General features: G+C 45.0%; 1 protein-coding gene across 1 annotated transcript in view; it reads right to left on the bottom strand.

The window, feature by feature from the left end:
- KMO (kynurenine 3-monooxygenase) overlaps positions 1-23744 on the bottom strand; it is a 705013-nt gene that overhangs the window by 59250 nt on the left and 622019 nt on the right. Inside the window, exons 11-12 of the mRNA XM_077292788.1 lie at positions 13549-13606; positions 13383-13465 (exon numbers count right to left, since the gene is read on the bottom strand). Of these exons, the coding sequence (XP_077148903.1) occupies positions 13383-13465; positions 13549-13606 (141 nt within the window). The remainder of the gene's footprint in view (positions 1-13382; positions 13466-13548; positions 13607-23744) is intronic.

Raw genomic sequence — 23744 nt, 5'->3', positions numbered from 1 at the left:
CTCTTTCAAGGAGCTTTGTGTCTGACTCTCCTGGAGTCGTAGAACCAGTTGGTATTCTTAAAGAGGGAGTTATCTTGTCAGCCATTTCTCCGGATTTACGACGTGTGTTGCAGAGATTTCAGGCTGGTAGACCTGACTCTTGTCCACCTGACAGACTGTTTGTTCCTGATAAGTGGACCAGCAGAGTCATTTCCGAGGTTCATTCCTCGGTGTTGGCAGGGCATCCGGGAATTTTTGGCACCAGAGATCTGGTGGCTAGGTCCTTTTGGTGGCCTTCCTTGTCACGGGATGTGCGGTCATTTGTGCAGTCCTGTGGGACTTGTGCTCGAGCTAAGCCTTGCTGTTCTCGTGCCAGCGGGTTGCTCTTGCCCTTGCCTGTCCCGAAGAGGCCTTGGACACACATTTCCATGGATTTCATTTCAGATCTTCCGGTGTCTCAGGGCATGTCTGTCATCTGGGTGGTATGTGATCGCTTTTCCAAGATGGTCCATTTGGTATCTTTGCCTAAGCTGCCTTCCTCTTCCGATCTGGTTCCTTTGTTCTTTCAGAATGTGGTTCGTTTGCACGACATTCCTGAGAATATTGTGTCTGACAGAGGATCCCAGTTTGTTTCCAGGTTCTGGCGATCCTTTTGTGCTAGGATGGGCATTGATTTGTCGTTTTCGTCTGCCTTTCATCCTCAGACTAATGGACAAATGGAGCGAACTAATCAGACTCTGGAGGCTTATTTGAGGTGTTTTGTTTCTGCAGATCAGGATGATTGGGTGACCTTCTTGCCATTGGCTTAGTTTGCCCTTAATAATCGGGCTAGTTCCGCTACTTTGGTTTCGCCATTTTTTTGCAACTCTGGTTTCCATCCCCGTTTTTCCTCGGGACATGTGGAGCCTTCTGACTGTCCTGGGGTAGATTCCGTGGTGGATAGGTTGCAGCAGATCTGGAATCATGTGGTGGACAACTTGAAGTTGTCACAGGAGAAGGCTCAGCGTTTTGCCAACCGCCGCCGCGGTGTGGGTCCCCGACTTCGTGTTGGGGATTTGGTATGGCTGTCTTCTCGATTTGTTCCTATGAAGGTCTCCTCTCCTAAATTTAAGCCTCGCTTCATCGGTCCTTACAAGATATTGGAAATCCTTAATCCTGTGTCCTTTCGCTTGGATCTTCCGGTGTCGTTTGCCATTCACAACGTGTTCCATAGGTCTTTGTTGCGGTGGTACGTTGTACCTGTGGTTCCTTCTGTTGAGCCTCCTGCTCCGGTGTTGGTTGAGGGCGAGTTGGAGTACGTGGTGGAGAAGATCTTGGATTCTCGTCTCTCCAGGCTGAGGCTTCAGTATCTGGTCAAGTGGAAGGGCTATGGTCAGGAGGATAATTCCTGGGTGGTTGCCTCTGATGTGCATGCGGCCGACTTAGTTCGTGCCTTTCACGCTGCTCATCCTGATCGCCCTGGTGGTCTTGGTGAGGGTTCGGTGACCCCTCCTTAAAGGGGGGGTACTGTTGTGAATTAGACTTTTTTGGCTCCCTCTTGTGGTCACTGGTGATATGACTCTGGGATTGTCTTTCTCAGTTTGGCACCCACCTGGGTCGTTAGTCCAGGGGTGTTGCTATATAAGCTTCCTGGATTCTCAGTCCAGTGCCTGGCATTGTTGTAATCAGATCCTTTCTGTTTGCTCCTGTCTGCTGGTCCTGGTTCTTGCAAAATTAAGCTAATTCCTGCTTCCTTGTTTTTTGGTTATTTGTATGGCTCTTATTTTCTGTCCAGCTTGTACTAAATGTGATTCCCGATTTTGCTGGAAGCTCTAGGGGGCTGGTATTCTCCCCCCGGGCCGTTAGACGGTTCGGGGGTTCTTGAATATCCAGCGTGGAAATTTTGATAGGGTTTTTGCTGACCGTATAAGTCATCTTACTATATTCTGCTATTAGTCAGTGGGCCTCTCTTTTCTAAATATCTAGTTCGTTCTTACGTTTGTCTTTTCTCCTTACCTCACCGTTATTATTTGTGGGGGGCTTGTATCCAACTTTTGGGGTCTTTTCTCTGGAGGCAAGAAAGGTCTATCTTTTCCCTTCTAGGGTTAGTTAGTTCTCCGGCTGGCGCGAGACGTCTAGAACCAACGTAGGCACGTTCCCCGGCTGCTGCTATTTGTGGTGCTAGGATTAGATATACGGTTAGCCCAGTTACCACTGCCCTATGAGCTGGTTTTTTATGTTTGCAGACTTGGTATGTACTTTTGAGACCCTCTGCCATTGGGGTCATAACTAGTGTTGAGCGATACCATCCGATACTTGAAAGTATCGGTATCGGAAAGTATCGGCCGATACCGGCAAAGTATCGGATCCAATCCGATACCGATACCCGATACCAATACAAGTCAATGGGACTCAAGTATCGGACGGTATTCCTGATGGTTCCCAGGGTCTGAAGGAGAGGAAACTCTCCTTCAGGCCCTGGGATCCATATTAATGTGTAAAAGAAAGAATTAAAATAAAAAATATTGCTATACTCACCTCTCCGACGCAGCCAGGACCTCACCGAGGGAACCGGCAGCGTTGTTTGCTTAAAATTCGCGCTTTTCCTTCCTTACGTGAAGTCCCGGCTTGTGATTGGTCGCGTGCCGCCCATGTGGCCGCGACGCGACCAATCACAGCAAGCCATGACGTAATTTTAGGTCCTTCAGGATTTTAAAATTACGTTCTGGCTTGCTAAAATGCGCGCGTGTCCAGCCTCCCGTGACGTCCCGGCTTGTGATTGGTCGCGTCGCCCATGTGACCGCGACGTGACCAATCACAAGCCAGAACGTAATTTTAAAATCCTGAAGGACCTAAAATTACGTCACGGCTTGCTGTGATTGTTCGCGTCGCGGCCACATGGGCGGCACGCGACCAATCACAAGCCGGGACTTCACGTAAGGAAGGAAAAGCGTGAATTTTAAGAAAACAACGCTGCCGGTTCCCTCGCTGAGGTCCAGGCTGCGTCGGAGAGGTGAGTATAGCAATATTTTTTTATTTTAATTCTCTCTTTTACACATTTTTACATTAATGTTGTTTCGATACCGATACCCGATACCACAAAAGTATCGGATCTCGGTATCGGAATTCCGATACCTGCAAGTATCGGCCGATACCCGATACTTGCGGTATCGGAATGCTCAACACTAGTCATAACACACATCGTCCCTATGACTGCACTATAAGGTTAAGACCAGGGGCCAAATTGCCGAAAGCTAGGATGTTTAACATCTCTGGTCCTGAGAGGCAAGCCTTAAAAGATTACATCGCTGAGAGTCTGAGCAAAGGGCACATCAGGCCTTCGCCCTCGCCTGTGGCAGCAGGGTTCTTTTTCATTAAGAAGAAAGATGGCGGTTTACGCCCGTGTCTGGATTTCAGGGAGTTAAACCAGATTACGGTTCGTGACCCATACCCTATGCTGCTGATACCCGATCTGTTCAATCAGGTGGCTGGTGCTAGGTGGTTCTCTAAGCTTGACCTCAGGGGGGCGTACAACCTCATAAGAGTCCGTCAAGGGGATGAGTGGAAAACAGCTTTTAATACTCCTGAGGGTCATTTTGAAAATCTGGTGATCCATTTGGTTTGACAAACACGCCTGCTGTATTTCAACATTTCATAAACGATGTGTTCTCTCATGTCCTGGGAAAATTCGTTATTGTGTACCTTGATGACATTCTCATCTATTCATGCGACCATGATACTCATTTAGAGCATGTTAGGCAGGTGTTACAGCTACTCAGAGAGAATATGCTCTATGCTAAATTGGAGAAATGTGTATTTTCGGTTCAGGAGTTGCCTTTCTTGGGTTATATTGTGTCAGCTTCTGGGTTTAAAATGGACGCCGCTAAGGTGCAAGCGGTGCTGCATTGGGAACGGCCTGATAATTTCTGTTTTTTTTCACAAATAAATGCAAGGCGTAGCAAAGAAATTTTACCACTCTCATGAAGTACAATTCGTCATGAAAAAAAATCTCAGAATCACCACGATCCGTTAAAGCGTTCCAGAGTTATAATCACATAAAGTGACAGTGGTCAGAATTGTAAAAATTGGCTTGGTCAATAACGTGCAAACATCCTTTGTTCTATGACCCTGCATCACTGTCTTGCAGATAGAAGACAATAAGCTGTAGGAGCTGATATATGAGGCAAACATCAGCCATTCAAAAATATCAAACATAAATGTTTAAGACTCATATGCCAACAGTGTATGGAACTTGACCAACTGAAGCAAAAAACGCATATATTCAAAAGTCAACATATAGATAAAAGTCCATGCCTCCTGGATTATTGAATTTACCTCTGGATAATTAAGATTAAATGCTGTGTCGTTACATTGCTCCCCCACCTTAGTTAGCCAGATGTGATAGGCTTTCAATCATCCTTCTCCACTTATCAGGGACAGTCCAGCAGCATGTATTTAACCCCTTAATGACCAGAGGTATTTTTGATTTTGCATTTTCATTTTTGCTCCCCTTCTTGCCAGAGCCATAACTTTTTAAACTTTTGGTCAAAATGGCCATGTTAGGGCTTGTTTTTTGTGGAACAAGTTTTTATTTTGAACGACATCATTGGTTTTAACATATCATGTACTGGAAAACAGGAAAAAAATTCCAAGTGCGGTGAAATTGAACTGCAAGAAAAGTGCAATCCCACAGTTGTTGTTTTCTTTTTTATTATCAAGAGATGCCGGGGCCTCCACCCTTGCCTAATCTCCTAAGTTAGCCCTCCATCTGTTGTCTTCTCCCACCCAGGGAAGAGGGGGGCACTACTGTGCACCACAGTACACCAACCTGACAAACAGAGCTATACAGACAAGGGTTATCAGAGGAATCTACCGGGGTGTGCAGGAAAGGGAAAAAACAAACAAAATAGAAATGGATAAGGAATTACCACGCGTACAAACCAAGCAACAATCAATAATAACTCCTTCAACTCTCCTCCTTATACCAACTCCTTTCTCTCCATTAGCCATTCAGCAAAAAGCTAGCTCTAACGAGGATTAATACCAGAGCCCAGATTATAAAGGGAAACAGAGTGGCTAACTGAGCACACCTGTGAACACAGGGATTTCCAACATGGCTGATTAACCCCTGTTCTGCCAGAAGAAATAAACAAATTTAATATGATCGAGAAGTGCTTCTTCTCAAGTAATGTCCTACTACTACTATGTTGACGTTGTAGTACATTATTTCAATAAAATGGTGCCAGAGTCAGTGCGTTCGCATTCTGCAATCACTGTAGCTATTTTATTGAAGACATTGTATAAATGTACCAATAAAAATGCTCGCTACCTGGGTGTAGAACGCGTTCAATAGCTAGTTGGTAATACTGCTCTTGATATAGTTGACTTTATTTAGAAGCTGTATAGTGATAGTATTTGCTATTTAGTAACTAAAGGATTGCAGTATTTAGAAATGTTACTTATCAAATTCTATGCATCATTTTTGAATTGTCATTTCACTTTGTTAGGATTTTAGAAGGCTTAAAAGTTTATGCAATTTTTCAACACAAATTCATTTTTTTCTTCAAAATGTTGCTTTACCCCTACATTTTTCATTTTCACAAGAGATAATAAGAGAAAAGGGATCCCTCAATTTGTTGGCAATTTCTCCTGAATGTGGCAATACGTTACATGTGGTTAGACACTACTGTTTGGGCTCACAGCAGGGCTTGGAAGGGAATGAGCACTGTTTGACATTTGGAGCACAATTTTGACTGGAACAAATTGCAGACACCATGTCTGTTGTGAACTGTGTTTCTGGGCTCCCTCTGGTGGTCACTAACGGTATTGTGTTAGGTATGTCTTGTTGCAGGACTGAGCTCCAGCTGTGTCGTTAAGCAGCGGGTGTTTCCTATTTGAGTCTCCTCTGGACTCAGTCTCTTGCCTGGCATCGTTGTATCCAGACCTATTTGGTCTCCTCCGGATTCCTTTCAGTCTGCCTCATGCAAGAAAAGCTAAGTCTGTTTTGTACAATTTGGATCGTTTGCATTATTCAGTGTTTTTGTCCAGCTTGCTTTACATTTGATTTTTGACTCGCTGGAAGCTCTAGGGGGCTGATATTCTCCCTCCACACCGTCAGTCGATGTGGGGGTTCTTGAATGTTCAGCGTGGATGTTTTGTAGGGTTTTCTGCTAACCGCATAGTCCACTATCTATTTTCTGCTATCTAGACTATTGGGCCTCACTTTGCTGAATCTAGTTCATCTCTACGTTTGTGTTTTCCTCTTGCCTCACTGTTATTATTTGTTGGGGGCTTTCTATATCTTTGGGGTTCAATTTCTCTGGAGGCAAGCGAGGTCTTATTTTTTCCCTCTAGGGGTAGTCAGTTCTCCGGCTGGCTCGAGACGTCTAGAACCAACGTAGGCACGTTCACCGCTACTTTTAGTTGTTTGTGTCAGGATCAGGTATGCGGTTAGCCCAGTTTCCACCTCCCTAGAGCAGTATTTATATTTTTGCTATCTTGCCGGAATATCAGAGATCCTCTGCCATTGGGATCATAACAGAATGCCAGGCCAAAAGAAAATGTTTAATGCATCGCAGAAGCGGGATTAAAAAGAAGTTCTGAGTTTTTTTTTTTTGGTTTTTTTTTGCTGCAGTTTGCCTAGCTTCTTCCATCCCCTTTTTCTCTGAGTGGCTGAAACTCTGCTGCAGATATGAATGTCCAGACTTTGACTTCTAGTGTGGATCAGCTTGCTGCTAGGGTGCAAAGCATTCAGGATTTTGTTATCCATAGCCCTATGTCTGAACCAAAAATACCTATTCCTGAGCCGTTTTTTGGAGATAGATCTAAATTCCTGAATTTTAGGAATAATTGTAAATTGTTTCTGTCTCTGAAACCTCGTTCCTCTGGTGATTCCGCTCAGCAAGTTAAGATTGTTATTTCCTTCTTGCGCGGCGACCCTCAGGATTGGGCCTTCTCTCTGGCGCCAGGAGATCCTGCATTGGTGAATGTTGATGCGTTTTTTCTGGCACTTGGTTTGCTTTATGAGGAGCCTAATCTTGAAAATCAGGCTGAAAAAATGTTGCTGGTTATCTCTCAGGGTCAGGACGAAGCTGAGGTATATTGCCAAAAATTTCGGAAATGGTCCGTGCTTACTCAATGGAATGAGTGTGCACTGGCCGCAAATTTCAGAAATGGTCTTTCTGAAGCCATTAAAGATGTGATGGTGGGGTTTCCTATCCCTACAGGTCTAAATGATTCAATGGCTCTAGCCATTCAAATTGATCGACGTTTGCGGGAGCGCAAATCTGATAATCCTTTGGCGGTGCTGTCTGAATGGTCACCTGATTCTATGCAATGTGACAGAATTCTGACCAGAGCCGAGCGACAATATCATAGACGTCAAAATGGGTTGTGTTTCTACTGTGGTGATTCAACACATGTTATCTCAGCATGCTCTAAACGTTTAAAGAAAAAAGTTAATCCTGTCGCCATTGGTACTTTTCAGCCTAAGTTTATTTTGTCTGTGACTTTAATTTGTTCATTATCTTCTTACTCAGTTATGGCTTTTGTGGATTCTGGTGCTGCTTTAAGTCTGATGGATTTGTCATTTGCCAAGCGCTGCGGTTTTGTCCTGGAGCCTTTGGAAAATCCTATTCCTCTTAGAGGAATTGATTCTACGCCATTGGCAGAGAATAAACCTCAGTATTGGACGCAGGTGACCATGTGCATGACTCCTGTACATCAGGAGGTGATTTGTTTTTTGGTACTGCATAAAATGCATGATGTTGTCGTTTTGGGTCTGCCATGGTTACAGGCCCATAATCCAGTTTTACATTGGAAAGCTATGACTGTGTCTAGTTGGGGGTGTCAGGGGATTCATGGCGATTCTCCATTGGTGTCTATTGCTTCTTCTACTCCTTCTGAGATCCCTGAGTTTTTGTCAGACTTTCAGGATGTATTTAATGAGGCCAGGTCCAGTGCCCTTCCTCCTCATAGGGACTGTGATTGTGCTATAGATTTGATTCCTGGTAGTAAGTTTCCTAAGGGACGACTCTTTAATTTATCTGTGCCAGAGCATGCCGCGATGCGGAGTTATATAAAGGAGTCTTTGGAGAAGGGACATATTCGCCCATCCTCGTCCCCTCTTGGTGCAGGATTCTTTTTTGTGGGCAAGAAAGACGGGTCTCTGAGACCTTGTATTGATTATCGTCTTCTGAATAAGATCACTGTTAAATTTCAGTATCCTTTGCCATTGTTGTCTGATTTGTTTGCTCAGATTAAGGGATCCAGTTGGTTCACCAAGATAGATCTTCGTGGTGCGTATAACCTTGTGCGCATAAAGCAGGGAGATGAATGGAAAACTGCATTTAATACGCCTGAGGGTCATTTTGAGTACCTGGTGATGCCTTTCGGATTATCTAATGCTCCTTCTGTGTTTCAGTCCTTCATGCATGACATCTTCCGGAAATATCTGGATAAATTTATGATTATTTATCTGGATGATATTTTGTTTTTTTCTGATGATTGGGAGTCCCATGTGAACCAGGTCAGGATGGTGTTTCAGGTTTTGCGGGAGAATGCTCTATTTGTGAAGGGCTCAAAATGTATCTTTGGGGTACAGAAGGTTTCTTTTTTGGGTTTTATTTTTTCCCCTTCTACTGTGGAGATGGACCCAGTTAAGGTCCGTGCCATTCATGACTGGACTCAGCCCACGTCTGTTAAGAGCCTGCAGAAGTTCTTGGGCTTTGCTAATTTTTACCGTCGTTTTATCGCTAATTTCTCCAGCGTGGTTAAACCTTTGACGGATATGACCAAGAAGGGTTCTGATGTTGCGAATTGGTCTCCTGCGGCCGTGGAGGCCTTTCGGGAGCTGAAGCGTCGGTTTACTTCAGCACCAGTCTTGTGCCAGCCGGATGTCTCTCTTCCCTTCCAGGTTGAAGTTGATGCTTCTGAAATTGGTGCAGGGGCTGTTTTGTCGCAAAAAAGTTCTGATGGCTCCGTGATGAAGCCATGCGCCTTCTTTTCAAGGAAATTTTCGCCTGCTGAGCGGAACTACGATGTTGGTAATCGGGAGTTGTTGGCCATGAAGTGGGCATTTGAGGAGTGGCGACATTGGCTCGAGGGAGCTAGACATCGTGTGGTGGTCTTGACTGATCATAAAAATCTGATTTACCTCGAGTCTGCCAAGCGCCTGAATCCTAGACAGGCCCGTTGGTCGTTGTTTTTCTCCCGTTTTGACTTTGTGGTCTCGTACCTGCCTGGTTCGAAGAACGTGAAGGCTGATGCACTTTCTAGGAGTTTTGTGCCTGATTCTCCGGGAGTCTCTGAGCCGGCTGGTATTCTCAGAGAGGGAGTAATTTTGTCTGCCATTTCCCCAGATTTGCGACGAGGGCTGCAAAAATTTCAGGCTGATAGGCCTGATCGTTGTCCACCAGATAGATTGTTTGTCCCTGATGGATGGACCAACAGAGTTATTTCTGAGGTTCATTCTTCGGTGTTGGCGGGACATCCTGGGATTTTCGGTACCAGAGATTTGGTGGCCAGGTCCTTTTGGTGGCCTTCCTTGTCACGGGATGTGCGTTCTTTTGTGCAGTCCTGTGGGATTTGTGCTCGGGCTAAGCCTTGCTGTTCTCATGCCAGCGGGTTGCTTTTGCCCTTGCCTATCCCGAAGAGGCCTTGGACGCACATTTCCATGGATTTCATTTCGGATCTTCCGGTGTCTCGGAAGATGTCTGTCATCTGGGTGGTGTGCGATCGTTTTTCTAAAATGGTCCATTTGGTGCCCTTGCCTAAGTTGCCTTCCTCCTCTGATTTGGTTCCTTTGTTCTTTCAGAATGTGGTTCGTTTGCATGGCATCCCTGAGAATATTGTATCTGACAGAGGATCCCAGTTTGTGTCCAGATTCTGGCGATCCTTTTGTGCTAAGATGGGTATTGATTTGTCTTTTTCGTCGGCTTTTCATCCTCAGACTAATGGCCAGACCGAGCGAACTAATCAGACGTTAGAGACTTATTTGAGATGTTTTGTTTCTGCTGATCAGGACGACTGGGTTACCTTTTTGCCACTGGCCGAGTTTGCCCTTAATAATCGGGCTAGTTCTGCCACCTTGCTTTCACCCTTTTTCTGCAACTCTGGTTTTCATCCTCGTTTCTCCTCGGGTCAGGTTGAACCTTCTGACTGTCCTGGGGTTGATTCTGTGGTGGATAGGTTGCAGCGGATTTGGAACCATGTGGTGGACAATTTGAAATTGTCACAAGACAAGGCCCAGCGGTTTGCCAACCGCCGCCGCTGTGTGGGTCCCCGACTTCGTGTTGGGGATTTGGTTTGGTTGTCTTCTCGGCATGTTCCTTTGAAAGTCTCCTCTCCTAAGTTCAAGCCTCGCTTTATCGGTCCTTATAAGATTTTGGAAATCCTTAACCCGGTGTCTTTTCGCTTGGACCTTCCAGCGTCTTTTGTTATTCATAATGTGTTCCATAGGTCCTTGTTGCGGCGGTACGTGGTGCCTATGGTTCCTGCTGTTGAGCATCCTGCCCCGGTTTTGGTTGAGGGCGAGTTGGAGTACGTGGTGGAGAAGATTCTGGATTCTCGTATCTCTAGACGGAAACTCCAGTATTTAGTTAAGTGGAAAGGCTATGGTCAGGAGGATAATTCCTGGGTTGTCGCCTCTGATGTTCATGCGGCTGATTTGGTTCATGCCTTTCACGCTGCTCATCCTGATCGCCCTGGGGGTCTTGGTGAGGGTTCGGTGACCCCTCCTCAAGGGGGGGGGTACTGTTGTGTTTCTGGGCTCCCTCTGGTGGTCACTAACGGTATTGTGTTAGGTATGTCTTGTTGCAGGCCTGAGCTCCAGCTGTATCGTTAAGCAGCGGGTGTTTCCTATTTGAGTCTCCTCTGGACTCAGTCTCTTGCCTGGCATCGTTGTATCCAGACCTATTTGGTCTCCTCCGGATTCCTTTCAGTCTGCCTCATGCAAGAAAAGCTAAGTCTGTTTTGTACAATTTGGATCGTTTGCAGTATTCAGTGTTTTTGTCCAGCTTGCTTTACATTTGATTTTTGACTCGCTGGAAGCTCTAGGGGGCTGATATTCTCCCTCCACACCGTCAGTCGATGTGGGGGTTCTTGAATGTTCAGCGTGGATGTTTTGTAGGGTTTTCTGCTAACCGCATAGTCCACTATCTATTTTCTGCTATCTAGACTATTGGGCCTCACTTTGCTTAATCTAGTTCATCTCTACGTTTGTGTTTTCCTCTTGCCTCACTGTTATTATTTGTTGGGGGCTTTCTATATCTTTGGGGTTCAATTTCTCTGGAGGCAAGCGAGGTCTTATTTTTTCCCTCTAGGGGTAGTCAGTTCTCCGGCTGGCTCGAGACATCTAGAACCAACGTAGGCACGTTCACCGGCTACTTTTAGTTGTTTGTGTCAGGATCAGGTATGCGGTTAGCCCAGTTTCCACCTCCCTAGAGCAGTATTTATATTTTTGCTATCTTGCCGGAATATCAGAGATCCTCTGCCATTGGGATCATAACACATGTCACATTTACAGATGTCATGATCCAGGCAGGGGTTTGTTTTATGTTATTCTCTCCCCGGTCTGTTCATGATGGGGTTAACCTTTTCTGCCTCATTTTGGCTTCAGTGTGGCTATTTCAGTCTGCTGTTCCTTCAGACCTATGTCAGTGATAGTTCCAGTCCCTGGCTTGAGTAGCTGACCCATATACCCTAGTGATCCTTCTGCCTCTGATTACCCGTGTTTGTGCCTGATCCATTCCCCATCCCTGACTTAGTTTGTGTTTGGTGGTTTCCTACAGTGTATGACTCGGCTTGTATTCTGAACCCTGCCTCCTGCTTTCCGTCTCTGTTACTATGTTTCCCGTCTGGCTTTGACTCTCTGGCTTGTACGCCGACTACGTCTTGTGTCTCACGCTTTGGATCCCACACTCCCGTCTGCTTCCAATTTCTGGCTTGTCTCTGACCTCATGAAAAGCTGTAACCTCTGGTACTTCATCTTCCTGTTTGTTGCTGACCAGCCTGTCTTGGCTACTCTGCCGCCTCCTGGTGGCGCTCCTCGCTTTGCACTGTGGTGCTACACGTTGAGTGCTATCTTTTTCCCTTACCTGCGTCCCCTGGTGGAGGTTGCATGCAACTGCCTTGCAGTTGCATTAGAGCAGAGCCACTGTGGTGCCAAACAGTGGAATCGGACCAAAAGCGAAACAATTTTGTAAACTATGTCCTCCAGGAATTCATTTAGGGGTGTAGTGAGCATTTTGAACCCATGGGTGCATCACAAAAATGTTAATATTGGCTCATGAGAATTAAAAATTATGATTTTTACATTATTGCTTTTAACCCAGGAGCTATAACAGGAGAAAAGAAACATAACATTGTAAACACTATTTCTCCTGAGTACACCAATTCCCTATATGTGGTCAGAAACTGTTCTAGAGACACATGCCCATAATTTGTTAGGGGAGTTGTTTATGCTATGCAGTAGTATACATTTGGTCATTAACTGTACATATTCAATTTGCAAGAGCTCAGAAGGGAAAGGGGAAGACATTTGGCTTTGTCATCTCCCATTTTGCTTAATTTTATTGTGGGAGCTATGACTCTTTTCGAGAGCCTTTGTGCTATCAGTCCATGAAGATTGACTATTTTAAAATTGACAAAGGAGATAAAGCTGTAATTGTTATCATTCTGTTGTGAATAACATTCTTGATAACTTTTAAGGTCGGGTGGCCACGATCTTGACCAAGCAGCGCTTTGGATGCAGCATATGTTCTCTGCGTCCAAAGCGCTTGCCTTCTATTGAACGCAGGTAAATCTGCATATGTTCACTGAACCATGCAGATTCACCGCATTCAATACATTCTATTGCTGTGATTTCTCATGCAGAGACTAGTGTCTTCGCAAAAGAAATTAACATGCTGCAGTCTATAAATACGCACCGCATGTCCGTGTCTGCGGGCGTCTGTGGGCGAATAGTAGACATGGGATTTCTTGAAATCCCATCCACTGTGCAGTAACAGCTGGCTGCTGCAGGTTTGATACTGCATACAAAAGCACAGTCAAACCCGCAGCAACTCCAGATTGTGGGCACATACCCTAAAGCTAATTTTTATGCTGAACACTTATGTCAGTTTCCATCTAAATTAGAAAAAGTGTGATTCAGAACCCCCAATGAAACCATTACCTGCCAATAGCGAGGCACTTTAGACTCCATATGGCCTGTGTTACAGTGGTGTTTGTCTTACTAGATGCTAAAAAGAGCATAAGTTAACCATGCTTTTATGCATGGCTAAATAGACAGACACAGACAGAAAAGAAGTCATATGTAGTCCAAGGAGACTCTGCCTGGCTCATTATAGTGAATGGTTTCATCAAGAATTAGGACAAGTACATCCAATGTCAAAAAGGGGTTGATGCAAATAAATTTCAAAATTTACCTCTCTGTAATTGTACATTGCCAGGTCTGAAATTGCATGAGTATCAGGTACCCTAAGCTGGGAAAACTCAGGGACACAGATGTCTGCAAAAAGAATTTAACAATTTAATTTTATATGATAAGACAAATAAACTGGGTATTGTTAGATCTTGTTTTGAATCACTCACCAAAATCATTGCTGCATTGCTCCATTAAGTCAGAAAATACAAGGCAATCTTCAAATCCCTATACAAAAAAATAAATGACCTGTTACAATTTTATAACAGAAATCATAACAAAATTAGATACATACAGTATGTTAGGCAGTGAACATACAGTGTTATTTTTCTTCAGATGATTGTCTGGTTTTACAAAATAATATAACAAAAATGATCAATTAATACATTTTCAAAATTCATGCTGAAACCTATAGCCATGATTTAATGCATGTTATGTGGCATGTTCATTCAAATGGCATATATGAAGAGATATTATACATCTGCTCCAGAATGAGACATGTAATGACTGACAATTTGCTCTCCTGATCTCACTGCAGAGCTGTGTGTGACTATAAGGCTGGGGTCACACTTGCGAGTTCAATGCGACAAACTCACACGAGTCTCTCGCATCAAGTCGCGGCACTGCCGCTGGCACTCGGGACCGGAGTGTGCGGCTGCATGCATTTCTATGGAGCTGAACGCTCCGGTCTGGAGTGCCGGTGGCAGTGCCGGGTATTGATGCAAGAGACTCACTTGAGTTTCTCACATTGAACTCGCAAGTGTGACACCGGCCTAACTGACACAGCACAGCATTCACCCTGAGCCTGTTTTCACCTTCCTGACCTGGCCAAATTTTACAATTCTGACCAGCGACACTTTATGAGGTAGTAACTCTAGAACGCTTCAAGTTATCCTATCGCTTCTGAGACTGTTTTCTCATTACATATTGTACTTTATGTTTCTGGTAAATTTTGATCAATATAATGTGTGTTTATTTATGAAAATATTGAAAATTTTACAAAATATTTGAAAATTTCACAATTTTTAAACTTTGAATTAATATGCCCTTAAATGAGATATTTCTACTACACAAAATAATTAATAAATAGCATTTACCTCATGTTAACTTTACATCGGCATTATTGTTCAAACATTTTATTGTTGGGAACTTAAGGTACCGTCTTACAGTGGCACTTTGGTCGCTACGACGGCACGATCCGTGACGCTCCAGCGTCGCTCCATTATCGCTCCAGCGTCGTAGACTGCGGTCACACTTCGCAATGCACGGTGCTGGAGCAATAATTTCATGACGTATTTGCGATGTAGAAGTCGTACGGGACAGTCGTACGGGCATGTCACATAGGAGGTGCTCTCACAATTCAGAGCACATTTTGCATAATCTATGCGTGACGTTATTCACGAGGGGCGTGTTGTGCTGCTAGCTAACTACCCCTGTAATGTGCTGATTGGCCGTTGGTTACTGTGCGCGCATTGGTTGGAAAAATTGTCACCTGAGCGCTATTGTTCCCAGAGAGAAAAGAATACAGCGCTTGAGAGCTGCGGTTTTATCGGCCGGGAACAATAGTACCACGTCTGTCGAATGAGCGCACAGTATTGTACCGCCCAATCAGCAAACAGGAGGTGGAGAATTTGGCGCTCCTACGTATCAAGCTCCTCCACCCATTACATCATATACAATATAGTGCACACCTTTGTTACACGATGCGATCATGCCGCCACAGCGGGACACTTGACGACGAAAGAAAGTTTCAAACGATCTGCTACGACGTACGATTCTCAGAGGGGTCCCTGATCGCAGTAGCGTGTCAGACACAGCGAGATCGTAAGTATATCGCTGGAACGTCACGGATCGTGCCGTCGTAGCGACCTAAGTGCCACTGTGAGACGGTACCCTTAGGAGAGTTAAAAGTTAATCAGTAATTTTTAATTTCCCCCTCCCTAAAATTTATTAAATCAATTATTTTAGGAACCATGTCAAATGTGAAGTGACTTTGAGCAACCTATAGTTATTAAGGTTGAAGGAAGACTTTAAGTCCATCTAGTTCAACCCATAGCCTAAACTAACATGTCCTAACATGTTGATCCATTATAATAGATGAATGTGGATAAAATCCGCGCTGCTGCAACAAATAATGGATCCAGATATAGTTATAAGGTGTTCGGGTGGTTTATTCAACGCGTTTCGAAGCTCATGGCTTCTTCTTCAGGAAGTTTCCACACAGAGATATATCTCTGTGTGGAAACTTCCTGAAGAAGAAGCCATGAGCTTCGAAACGCGTTGAATAAACCACCCGAACACCTTATAACTATATCTGGATCCATTATTTGTCGCAGCAGCGCGGATTTTATCCACATTCATCTATTATAACGTCTCTAAGAGGTCGCAGCGCCGACCTGTGGATCTGCAGCAGCTGACAAACTACACGCCTTTACTGTGTACCACCAGGTAAGCAGTTCACTCATAATTGATTAGAAGCATTCCTGAGGATAAGACCCTATTTGCGCTTTTTTTGTCTCCTACTTTTCTATACTAACATGTTGATCCAGAGGAAGGTAAAAAAAACGCATGTGGCAAAGAGTAAGCTCCACATCGGGGAAAACAATTCCTTCCCGACTCCACATACGGCAATCAGACTAGTTGCCTGGATCAACGCCCTATCAAGGAATCTAGTATATATAACCTGTAACATTATACTTTTCCAGAAAGGTGTCCAGTCCCCTCTTAAATTTAAGTAGTGAATCACTCATTACAACATCATACAGCAGAGAGTTCCATAGTCTCACTGTTCTTACAGTAAAGAATCCGCATCTATTATTATGCTTAAACCTTCTTTCCTCCAGACGTAGAGGATGCCCCCTTGTCCTTGTCTCAGGTCTATGATTAAAAAGATCATCCGAAAGGTCTTTGTACTGTCCCCTCATATATTTATACATTAACATAAGATCACCCCTTAGGCTTCGTTTTTCCAAACTAAATAGCCCCAAGTGTAGTAACCTATCTTGGTATTGCAGACCCCCCAGTCCTCTAATAACCTTGGTCGCTCTTCTCTGCACCTGCTCTAGTTTAGCTATGTCTTTCTTATACACCGGAGACCAGAACTGTACACAGTATTCTAAGTGTGGTCGCACTAGTGACTTGTATAGAGGTAAAATTATGTTCTCCTCATGAGCATCTATGCCTCTCTTAATGCATCCAATATTTTATTTGCCTTTGTAACAGCTGCCAGACACTGGCCACTAAATGTGAGTTTGTCATCTACCCATACTCCCATGTCTTTTTCATTGACGGTTTTGCCCAGAGTTTTAGAATTAAGCACATAGTTATACATCTTCTACCCAAGTGCATGACCTTACATTTATCCCCATTAAAGCTCATTTGCCATTTATCAGCCCAAGCTTCTAGTTTACATAACTCCTCCTGTAATATAAAATTGTCCTCCTCTGTATTGATTACCCTAAAGAGTTTAGTGTCATCTGCAAATATTGAAATTCTACTCTGTATGCCCCGTACAAGGGCATTAATAAATATGTTAAAAAGAAGAAGGCACAATACTGACCCCTGTGGTACCCCACTTCTAACCGCGACCCAGTCCAAGTGTGCTCCATTAATAACCACCCTTTGTTTTCTATCCCTGAGCCAGCTCTTAACCCACTTACACATATTTTCCCCTATCCCCATTATTCTCATTTTATGTATCAACCTTTTGTGTGGCACCGTATCAAAAGCTTTTGAAAAGTCCATATACACTATGTCCACTGGGTTCCCTTGGTCCAGTCCGGAACTAACCTCTTCATAGATATTGATCAGATTAGTCTGACATGATCGGTCCCTAGTAAACCCATGTTGGTATTGGGTCATGAGGTTATTCCTCTTCAGATAATCCAGCATAGCATCCCTTAGAATGCCCTCCAGGATTTTACTCACAGTAGAGGTTAAGCTTACTGGCCTATAATTACCGAGTTCAGTTTTTGTCCCCATTTTGAATATTGGCACCACATTTGCTATACACCAGTCCTGTGGTACAGACCCTGTTATTATGGAGTCTTTAAAGATTAAAAATAATGGTCTATCAATGACTGTACTTAATTCCTGCAGTACTCGGGGGTGTATCCCATCCGGGCCCGGAGATTTGTCAATTTTAGTGATTTTTAGACGGCGCAGTACTTCCTGCTGGGTTAAGCAGGTGACACTTAATGGGGAATTTTTGTTATCACTAATCATATTGTCTGCCATGGAATTTTCTTATGTAAATACTGATGAAAAAAAGTCATTTAGCATATTGGCTTTTTCCTCATCCTCATCCACCATTTCACCCAGACTATTTTTAAGGGGTCCAACACTATCATTTTTTAGTTTCTTACTATTTACGAAGTTAAAGAATATTTTGGGATTATTTTTACTCTCTCTGGCAATGAGTCTCTCTGTCACAATCTTTGCTGCCTTGATTTGCTTTTTACAGAATTTATTTAATTTTCTGTATTTATTTAATGCCTCATCACTACCTACTTCCTTTAATTCTCTAAATGCTTTCTTTTTGTCACTTATTGTGCCCCTTACAGCTCTATTTAGCCATATTGGTTTCCTCCTATTTCTAGTATGTTTATTCCCATACGGTATATACTGTGCACAGGTCCTATCCAGGATGCTAATAAACGTCTCCCATTTTCTTTGTGTATTTTTATGTCTCAGGATATCGTGCCAGTTAATTGCACCAAGATCATCTCATATCCGTTGGAAATTTGCCCTCCTGAAGTTTAGTGTCCTTATAACCCCTCTACTACACATCTTATTAAAGGATACATGAAAACTTATTATGTTGTGATCACTATTCCCCAAGTGACCCCCAACCCTTATATTTGCTATGCGGTCTGGCCTGTTGGTTAATATTAGGTCTAGCAGTGCCGCCCTTCTTGTTGGGTCCTGAATCAGTTGTCGAAGGTAATTGTCTCTCATAGTTGCCAAAAACCGATTACCTTTGCTGGAACTGCAGGTTTTTGTTCCCCAATCTATTTCAGGGTAGTTGAAGTCCCCCATAATAATGACTTCTCCTTGAGTCGCAGCTTCATCTATTTGCTTTATGAGGATATTCTCCGTTGCTTCCATTATTTTTGGAGACTTATAACAAACTCCTATCAGTAATTTATTATTTTTTCCCCTCCCCTTATCTCCATCCACAGGGACTCTACATTTTCATTAGATTCACCTACAGTATATTATCACGCCGGATGGGTTTTAAGGATGATTTTACATACAGACACACCCCTCCCCCTCGCTTATCTGTATGGTCATTTCTGAACAGGCTATAGCCCTGCAAGTTAACAGCCCAGTCATGGCTCTCATCCAGCCATGTTTCAGATATCCCCACCATGTCATAATTATGCTCCAACAACATTAATTCTAATTCCTCCATTTTGTTGGCGAGGCTTCTGGCATTAGTATACATACACTTTATGTATCTCTCTGTACCTCTATTCTTTCTTAAATTATTAATTCTTCTAACTCCACCCTCCATGCCACTGCCACCCCCAACTTCCTTATTTATGCCCAGGTCTCTATCTGCACTATCTTCCCCTCCTATAAAATGAATACCCTCCCCCCCAATCCCTAGTTTAAACACTCCTCCAACCCTCTAGCCATTTTCTCCCCCAGCACAGCTGCACCTTCCCCATTGAGGTGCAGCCCGTCCCTAGCGTAGAACCTGTAGCCAACTGAGAAGTCGGCCCAGTTCTGCAGGAACCCAAACCCCTCCTTCCTACACCAATTCTTGAGCCACTTATTAACCTCCCTAATCTCCCATTGCCTCTCTGGCGTGGCACATGGTACAGGCAGTATTTCGGAAAATACCTCGCTGGAGGTCCTTGCTTTCAGCTTGCAGCCTAATTCCCTGAAATTGTTTTTAAGGACCTTCCACCTACCTCTAACTTTGTCCTTTGTGCCAATGTGCACCATGACCGCTTGGTCCTCACCAGCCCCTCCCAGTAATCTGTCAACCCGATCAGCGATGTGTTGGACTCGAGCGCCAGGTAGGCAGCACACCGTTCGACAATCCCTGTCTTTGTGACAGATTGCCCTATCTGTTCCCCTAATAATTGAGTCCCCCACTACCAGCACCTGTCTGGCATGCCCTGCTCTCCTATTTCCCTCCTTACTGTAGCAGCCACTCCTTTGGCTTTCAGAGGACATGCCTGGCTGCAGCAGTGCTACCCCTGTACTGGCACCCCCCTCATCTGCCAACTTAGCAAACTTATTGGGGTGTAGCGTCTGCTCAGTGAACAGAAGACTCCTTTCCATATTGTCAATGGATCTCAGTGTTGCCAGCTGCTCATTTAGATTCAGAATCTGGGCTTCCAAATGCACAACTTGCTCACATCTCGCACAGCAGTATGCACCCTCGACCGGCTACTCAAGGATTGCATACATGTGGCAAGATGTGCACTGGATGGCATTAACAATAGTGGGGCACATTTCCTAATGGGTATTGCACCAGACAGAAAAGTTAGATAAAAAATAAATGCAAAGTATCAATATGTGACAGAAAATAAACAAAAGTAACTCTATTTCAAAAACTATACCCCTCAAAGTCCTCAAACCCACATTCATGAAGATTATTAACCATTTAGGTGCTTTACATTAATTAAAGTAACGTATTTTTCGGACTATAAGATGCAATTTTGTTCCCCAAAATTTTGGGGTAAAGTGGGGGGTGCGTCTTATAATCCGAATCTGTGTGCTGTGCTGTAGAGGAGGGGGAGCAGCTCTGGAGTGATGTTAGGGGGCTGGGGTGGGCTGCCTGCAGGCTGCTGAGACAGCAGGAGGTTCTGTGCTCCCGCCTCATGTAATATTCACTGCACCTGCTGTCCATCACCTCGGTGCTGACCCTGTGCCGAGTTGATTCACAGGGGAGCAGCGAATATTACATGTGCCTGCATCTCCCCCCCACTCCCATCATGGATATGGCCCCCGGTCACTCTTATATGCCCCCCTGTGCTGCTGGCAGGCACTTGCTCCCCTATGTGCTGCTGGCAGGCACATGATAAAATAACAAACACTTAACTAACCTTTCCCTGATGGCTCCGTGCTCACAGCTCCTCCATTGCTTCCTGTGTCTGTGCTGACATCCGATCATGTGATCGGCACAGCACAGTGATGACACTGTGTGCCCAGGTCACATGATCTGATGCCTGGGAAACAGGAAGCAATGGAGGAGCTGTGAGCATGGAGCCACCAGGGAAAGGTGAGTTAAGTGTTTGTTATTTTATCATGTGCCTGCCAGCAGCACAGGGGGGGCATGTGTCTGCCAGCAGCACAGGGGGGGCATGTGTCTGCCAGCAGCAGGGGGGTGGCATGTGCCTGCCTGCACCAGAGGGGGGAAGCATGTGTCTGCCAGCAGCAGGGGGGTGGCATATGCCTGCCTGCAGCACAGGGGGGCATGTGTCTGCCAGCAGCACAGGGGGGCATGTGTCTGCCAGCAGCACAGGGGGGATCTGTCTGCCAGCAGCACAGGGGGGGGGTCATGTGTCTGCCAGCAGCACAGAGGGGGGCATGTGTCCGCCAGCAGCACAAGGGGGCATTTGTCTGCCAGCAGCACAGGGGGCATGTGTCTGCCAGCAGCACTGGGGGCATATAGTGACCGGGCGGCCTGTACCTGCCAGCAGCACTGGGGGGCATATAGTGACCGGGGGGGGCTGTACCTGTCAGCAACACAGGGGGGGCATGTCCCTGCCAGCACAAGGGGGCATATTGTGACCAGGGGGCATGTGCCTGCCAGCACAGGGGGGCATATAGTGACTCAGGGGGGCATGTGCCTGCCAGCAGCAAAGGGGGGCATATAGTGACCCAGGGGGGACATGTGTCTGCCAGCAGTACAGGGGGGCATAGAGTGACCAGGGGGGCATGTGCCTGACAGCAGCACAGGGGGGGCATGTGCCAGCACAAGGATGGGGGTTATATAGATACCATGATGAGGGACATATGATTTGTAAGATCACATGATCGGATGTCAGCACAGACACAGGAAGCAATGGAGGAGCTGTGAGCATGGAGCCATCAGGGAAAGGTGAGTTAAGTGTTTGTTATTTTATCATGTGCCTGGTAGCAGCACAGGGGGGCATGTGTCTGCCAGCAGCACAGGGGGGCATGTGTCTGCCAGAAGCAGGGGGGTGGCATGTGCCTGCCAGCAGCAGAGGGGGGAAGCATGTGTCTGCCAGCAGCAGGGGGTGGCATGTGCCTGCAAGCAGCACAGGGGGGGCATGTGTCTGCCAGCAGCACAGGGTGGCATGTGTCTGCCAGCAGCACAGGGGGGATGTGTCTGCCAGCAGCACAGGGGGGTCATGTGCCTGCCAGCAGCACAGGGGGGGCATGTGTCCACCAGCAGCACAGGGGAGGCATGTGTCTGCCAGCAGCACAGTGGGGCATATAGTGACCGGGGGGGCTGTACCTGTCAGCAACACAGGGGGGCATGTCCCTGCCAGCACAAGGGGGCATATTGTGACCAGGGGGCATGTGCCTGCCAGCACAGGGGGGCATATAGTGACTCAGGGGGGCATATAGTGACTCAGGGGGGCATGTGCCTGCCAGCAGCAAAGGGGGGCATATAGTGACCCAGGGGGGACATGTGTCTGCCAGCAGTACAGGGGGGCATAGAGTGACCAGGGGGGGCATGTGCCTGACAGCAGCACAGGGGGGCATGTGCCAGCACAAGGATGGGGGTTATATAGATACCAGGATGAGGGACATATGATTTGTAAGACGGACACTGGCATTATAAGACAGACCCCCATTTAACATAAAAAAATATTTTTTTCTCTTTTTCTTCACCAAATTTGGGGGTGCGTCTTATAATCAGGTGCATCTTATAGTCCGAAAAATACGGTAATATGGAAGGAAAAAAAGAAAAATTTTAATTTTTCCCATAAAAATGTTGCTTTATTCCCATTTTTTTCATTCTTACAAGGGTAACACTGGATATTGGACTAAACAATTTGTTGTACAATTTCTGCTGAGTACACAATACTCTAAATAGAATGTGATGGAAAATTACAGGTTGAGCGCATTGCCGGTCTTGGAAGACAAGGAGCACCATTTGGCTTTTAGAGCGCAAAAGTCACTGGAATAGATAGCGGATGTCATGTTGCGTTTGGAGAGCCCCTGATGTGCCTATATAGTAGAAACCTCCACAAGTGACCACATTTTGGAAACTACACCCCTAAAGGAATTCATTTAAAGGTGTGGTGAGCACCTTGAACTCTCAGGTGCTTCACAGAATGTTATATTGTTGAGCTGTGAAAATGAAAAAATATATTTTTCCAGCAAAAATGTTGCATTAGTTCCAAATTTTTCTTTTTCACAAGGGTAACAGGAGAAAATGGACAATACAATTTGTTGAGCAATTTCTACTGAGTACACACATACCCCATATGTGGTAGAAAACTAGTGTTTAGGCACACGGCACGGAAGGAGAGCCAGTTGCATTATGGAACTCAATCTTGTCTGGAATAGATTGTGGAAGTCATGTCACATTTGAAGAACCCCTGTCCTGCCAAAACAAGAGAAAGTGACCTCATTTTGGAAGCTACACCTGTTGTGGAATTCATCTAGGGGTGTAGTGAACAGTTTTAACCATCAGGCGATTCATAAATTTGCATAAAATTGTGCGTGAGTAAATGGAAAATTACCATTGTTTCGACTAAAATGTTGATTTAGCCCTAAGTTTTTAATTTTCAAAAGGGATGATAATAATAGGAGAAAATAAAAGTGATGGAGGGTAGTTGTGCAAATAAGGGGATAGATAAAGTTGACAGAGAGAGTAAGACAGTAGGAATCAATGCGGATTTATGGGGGGCTGGGACACGCAAGGAATGTAAGGAGGTAAGTAGGAGTAATAAATAGTATTACATGTCTCCTGGCAAATGCAAGATGCCTTGCAAACAAAATGAATGAATTGGAGACTCATATCAGCCACAGATTACGATGTGATGAGCATTACAGAAACCTGGCTGGAAGAAAGACATGAGTGGGTGACAAACGTAGAAGGTTACACTGCATTCAGGAAGGATAGGAAAGACAAAAAAGGTCGATGGTGTGTATTTTTGTTAAATCCAACTTAAGATCTGTACCAATGACAACATTGGGGGGAGCTGCAACAATGTAGAGTCAGTATGAGTAAATGTGCATGGGGATGGCAATAATGGAAAGCTGGTAATTAGATTTTGCTATAATCCTCCTAATATAGCCGAAAATGTAGAGCAGGCCAGTAAAACATATTACCCGCGACAGCCCTCCTAAGGTGGCCTGCAGAGCCCATATTCAAATGTATTTACATCCTTTAGACTTGAATACATTTCAACACTGTGGCTTCGTGACT

Source organism: Ranitomeya variabilis, chromosome 2 (assembly GCF_051348905.1).
Source record: "Ranitomeya variabilis isolate aRanVar5 chromosome 2, aRanVar5.hap1, whole genome shotgun sequence".
Lineage (NCBI taxonomy): Eukaryota > Metazoa > Chordata > Amphibia > Anura > Dendrobatidae > Ranitomeya > Ranitomeya variabilis.
Note: the sequence above shows the minus strand (reverse complement) of the source record. Positions and strands in the feature narration are given on the sequence as shown.